Source organism: Amphiura filiformis, chromosome 17 (genome assembly GCF_039555335.1).
Source record: "Amphiura filiformis chromosome 17, Afil_fr2py, whole genome shotgun sequence".
NCBI classification, from domain to species: Eukaryota; Metazoa; Echinodermata; class Ophiuroidea; order Amphilepidida; family Amphiuridae; genus Amphiura; species Amphiura filiformis.
In genome coordinates, this window is record NC_092644.1 from 25921755 (window position 1) to 25926861 (window position 5107).

The following is a 5107-nucleotide window of genomic DNA, read 5'->3' on the forward strand; positions in this document are numbered from 1 at the left end:
CTTTACAGCACAGTTAGTGAACTTTGTGAAGTGTACCAAGTGTATTTTCTCCAGCAGCATCGGAGGGGAAGAAACTTTATTTACTTCCTTGCAGCCACCATTACCATCTACATCAGTGATATTGTGTAGCCACCATCACCATCTCCATCAGTGATATTGTGAAGTGTATTGGGTACAGCAGCAGCATCTTACAGCGAGAAGTGTAAAGCAGCTTTCTGTAATCATCTTTACAGCACAGTTAGTGAACTTTGTGAAGTGTACCGTGTGTAATTTCTCCAGCAGCATCAGAAGGGAAAAAACTTTTATCTACTTATTTGTAGCCACCATTAGCACCTCCATCAGTGACATTGTAGTGTATTGTGTACAGCAGCAGCACCTGACAGCGTGAAGTGTAAAGCAGCATTCTGTAATCATCTCTACAGCACAGTCAGTGAACTTTGTGAAGTGTACCGAGTGTCTTTTCTCCAGCAGCACCAGAAGGGAAGAAACTTTATTTACTTCCTTGCAGCCACCATTACCATCTCCATCAGTGATATTGGGTAGCCACCATCACCATCTCCATCAGTGATATTGTGAAGTGTATTGTGTACAGCAGCAGCATCTTACAGCGAGAAGTGTAAAGCAGCCTTCTGTAATCATCTTTACAGCACAGTTAGTGAACTTTGTGAAGTGTACCGTGTGTAATTCCTCCAGCAGCATCAGAAGAGAAGAATCGTTTATCTACTTCTTTGTAGCCACCATTATCATCTCCAGCAGTGATATTGTGTAGCCACCATCACCATCTCCATCAGTGATATTGTGAAGTGTATTGTGTACAGCAGAAGCATCTTACAGCGAGAAGTGTAAAGCAGCATTCTGTAATCATCTTTACAGCACAGTTAGTGAACTTTGTAAAGTGTACCGTGTGTAATTTCTCCAGCAGCGTCAGAAGGGAAGAAACTTTTATCTACTTATTTGTAGCAACCATTACCACCTCCATCAGTGATATTGTGTAGCCACCATTACCACCTCCATCAGTGATATTGTGAAGTGTATTGTGTACAGCAGCAGCATCCGACAGCGTGAAGTGTAAAGCAGCATTCTGTAATCATCTTTACAGCACAGTCAGTGAAATTGTGTGAAGTGTACCGTGTGTATTTTCTCCATAAACATCAGAAGGGAAGAAACTTTATTTACTTCCTTGTAGCCAATACTACCATCTCCATCAGTGATATTGAGAAGTGTGTTTTGTGTACAGCAGCAGCATCTGACAGCGTGAAGTATAAGCAGCAGTCTGTAATCATCTTTACAGCACAGTCAGTGAACTTTGTGAAGAGTACCAGGTGTAATTTTGTGAACCCAGCGAAGTGTATCCACACTGAAGCTACCGTTATCAACATGCACCAAGGAGCAACTCATCAAAATACCTGTTCCATTTGCAGTGGCATTATCCGCAGAGGTGGAAGACAAATCCAATGCTTTGAATGCAAGGAATGGATTCATCAGAAATGTACTCAACTCAAAATGTCAGACTTTAACAAATATCGAAGAGATCCAAACTGCACATGGAGATGCAGTTCTTGTGAAGCACCTTGTGGCATGTGTAAAGGCCCTATAAATCACTGTCATAAAGCAGTTCAGTGTGACAACTGCGAGCAGTGGCATCACATCAATGTGGCGGCATGGATGACATCACATATAACACTCTGCATGACCAGACATTCCTCTGGATGTGTCCAGCTTGTGAAGTAGTGGTGTTTTCAGACTCCTTCTTTACTAGTAGCAGTGAGAAATCTTTCAACTCATCCAACACAGAGAAATCCTTCGATAACTCCTCGGCAGAAATTGATGATGGTGATCAAGTCCCTATCCGTAAAACACCAGGAACCAGAGGGAAATTGAGCATAATGATTATCAACTGCCAGAGCATCAGAAATAAATCTGCTGACCTCGAAGTACTTATTGACACCATCAAACCAGACATCATCCAGGCCACTGAAACCTGGCTAAATCCTGATATCAAGAATACAGAATTGCCTCTTGACACATACAATGTGTTCCGCAAAGACAGAAGCTCCAGCAGCCATGGTGGAGTACTCTTTGCGAGCAAGAAGGACCTTGTAGTCACAGAGATAGCTTTAAAAACCAGGAAGGAAACCTTGTGGACCCAGCTTGAAATCAAGGGAGGAAAGAAAGTCATATTTGGCACTGCTTATAAACCAGCCCATAATGATGACGATACAATATATGACCTACAAGAATCCTTGGCATATGTAAACCAAAATTTCCAAACTGCGAGAAAATTATCTCTGGAGACTTCAACCAACCTAACATAGACTGGACTACAGCACCTAATTATGAGCTCAAACTTAATCATTGGGCAAATGTTGGGACTGCTACCAAGCTTCTTGAATTAATGGAGAACAACGGGCTTGAGCAACTCGTCAATCTACCTCTGAGCGAGAAGAAAACTTCCTGGATCTTTTGTTCACAAGTAACAGTTCTCTTGTTAACAATATAACAAGCGAGCAAGGAGCAAGTGACCACAACAATGTGATTGCTGAAGTTCAGTTGAACACTAGGAAGAGGAAACTACCACCAAGAAAGATCTACATCAGAAGCAAAGCAGATGAAGCTGGGCTGAGGAAAGATTTATCTGACTTCAAAGTCAAGTATTTTGCTGATACTACTCATTCCTCAGTGCAAGATCGATGGGATAAAATTGAGGGTGCCATAAAGGATGCTATGGAAAAGAACATCCCCCAAAGGCAGTCATCCAACAGAAAGAACTTGCCTTGGTTTGACAGAACTCATAAATGTATGGTTAGGAAGAAACAGAAAGCTTACAACAGAGCTAAACAGACTGGGAAAGAGGAAGACTGGACTTATTTCAAATTCCTGCAGAAAAAACTAAAGCAGAGCCTAAATAAGGCTAGAAGAGAATATATCTCTGACAATTTGGATGAGGCACTGTGCAATAACCCAAAGTCATTCTGGTCATTCATCAAGAAGATCAAGCAAGATGAGGTTGGAGTTGCTGACTTAAGGATCAATGATGAAATCATCAGTGACGGAAAGGGGAAGGCAGAAGCTCTTAATGCCCAATTTGCAAGTGTCTTCACTGAAGAAGATCTCTCAAGTATCCCAACTCTTGGTGATAGTAATTTCATGGAAATCCCAAGACTTGATATCCAAGAAAAAGGAGTCCATAAACTACTCTGTGACCTGAATGCCAATAAAGCATCTGGCCCTGATAACCTTCCACCATGGGTGCTCAAGATGGCAGCAGATGAATTAGCTCCTGTGTTGACTCACTTTTTCCAGCTATCATTAGACAAAGAAGCCCTACCATGGCAGTGGAGGAATGCAAACATATGTGGGGTCTAAAAAAAGGGGATAAGACCAAGCCTGAGAACTATAGACCAGTATCTCTTACAAGTGTCATATGCAAAATGATGGAGCATATCCTTCACTCCCATATCATGGACCATCTAGAAGCCTTTGATATTCTCACTGATAGCCAGCATGGGTTCCGATCCAAGAGGTCCACTGAAACCCAACTACTTTTGACAGCTCATGACTTCACATCGCCTATTGAAGAGGACGAGACCACCCATGTCGGCGTTTTAGATTTCTCTAAAGCGTTCGACAAAAATACCTCATGAGCGTCTTTTAGGAAATTGGATTACTATGGAATCCGAGGAACCATCAACCATTGTATTAGGGTCTTCCTCACAGACCGTAAACAACAAGTCGTGTGTGATGGCAAATACTCTTCCTCTAAGCGTGTGGTGTCTGGGTACCCCAAGGCACAGTACTTGGACCACTACTGTTTTTGCTATACATAAACGATCTTCCAAACCAACTCCAAAATAAAACCAGACTCTTTGCAGATGATTGCTTAGTTTATTCTTCAGGGAAAACATCCACCCACATTGACTCTCTTCAGAAAGATCTTCTAGAACTTGAAGAATGGCAGAACAAGTGGCAGATGTCATTTAATCCATCTAAATGCTCCATCCTTCAAGTCTCAACTAAGCGTGATCCTCCATCGAAACCAATCATCTTCTGTGGCAAGGAACTTGACCAAGTTAAATCACATCCATACCTGGGAGCTGAACTAGAAAGCAGCATGAAGTGGAAAGAACACATAAAAAGGTGACCACAAAAGCCAGTAGAGTACTGGGATTCCTGCAAAGAAACATCTGGTTTTGCTCCAAGAAAGTGAAAACAGCTGCTTATAAGACACTAGTGAGACCAGTTCTGGAATATGCTAGTTGCGTATGGGATCCGCATGTAAAGAAAGACATCAACAGCTTGGAAAGGATCCAGAGACGGGCAGCCAGATTCTGTGTCCATAATTTCAAGAGAGCGCTAGTGTAACTTCCATGCTTGAACACTTGGAATGGAGCACATTGGAAGATCGTGGAAAGAACAGCAGATTGACTATGCTGTATAAGATCCTCAATGGCCTTGTAGGTATAGACAAGACCAACTACCTGGAAGCAGCAGAACAGACTATCAGTACTAGAGGGAAGCACAAACACAGTCTGAGAAATGATTTCATCAAAAGGATGTCCACCGCTCTCCTTTTTCCCCGGACATTGAGAGAATGGAATGAGTTGCCCAAAGAAGTAGCTGGAGCGCCCTCAATCGACGCCTTCAAGCAGCAGCTTCAAGCACTACCAACCCATACCAGAGCAGCACGTTAGATACCAATCCATTTCAGCACAGCACATGCACAGCACTTAGACTGATATCCAACCTTATCCTTTTGCCATTCCCCCCTTTTTTATTTCTTTTTTATGCGCGAGTACCCCATACATTAAGTTGACGAAATGTGGCATATAAATAAAGCCGCCCTGTCGACGTACTTAAGAAGAAGAAGAAGAAGAAGTCACATACCGTACTCATCATGCAGTGCAGTGCATAGTACCGTAAGTGTGCCGAATTTGGCAGTTTCATTCTTACGGAAATCCAATACTTTTCTCAGTTAAGTTGATAAATAAATGAGTATTCATGAAATGCATAAAAAATGAACGTTTCATTCAATTATTTCACTGTTTGTTTCTTACATGTGGAAAATAATGTGTATTTTATGTGAAATTTTGTCAGTAAAGTCACGGCG

The 5107-nt window shown here is 42.0% G+C and overlaps 1 protein-coding gene across 1 annotated transcript; it reads left to right on the forward strand.

The window, feature by feature from the left end:
- The first annotated feature begins 1661 nt into the window (after positions 1-1661).
- On the forward strand, positions 1662-3366 carry LOC140137105 (uncharacterized). The gene is made up of 2 exons (XM_072158763.1): positions 1662-2252; positions 2440-3366. Exons 1-2 carry the CDS (start codon positions 1662-1664, stop codon positions 3364-3366), a joined length of 1518 nt encoding a protein of 505 aa, XP_072014864.1.
- The last annotated feature ends 1741 nt before the right edge of the window (positions 3367-5107 follow it).

Bases quoted from the DNA above. Each gene is read 5' to 3' on its own strand.
- LOC140137105 (XM_072158763.1), top strand. From the start codon at position 1,662: ATGGATGACATCACATATAACACTCTGCATGACCAGACATTCCTCTGG. The intron at 2,253-2,439 runs GTAAACCAAAAT...TCTACCTCTGAG, and splicing joins TACAAGAATCCTTGGCATAT to CGAGAAGAAAACTTCCTGGA.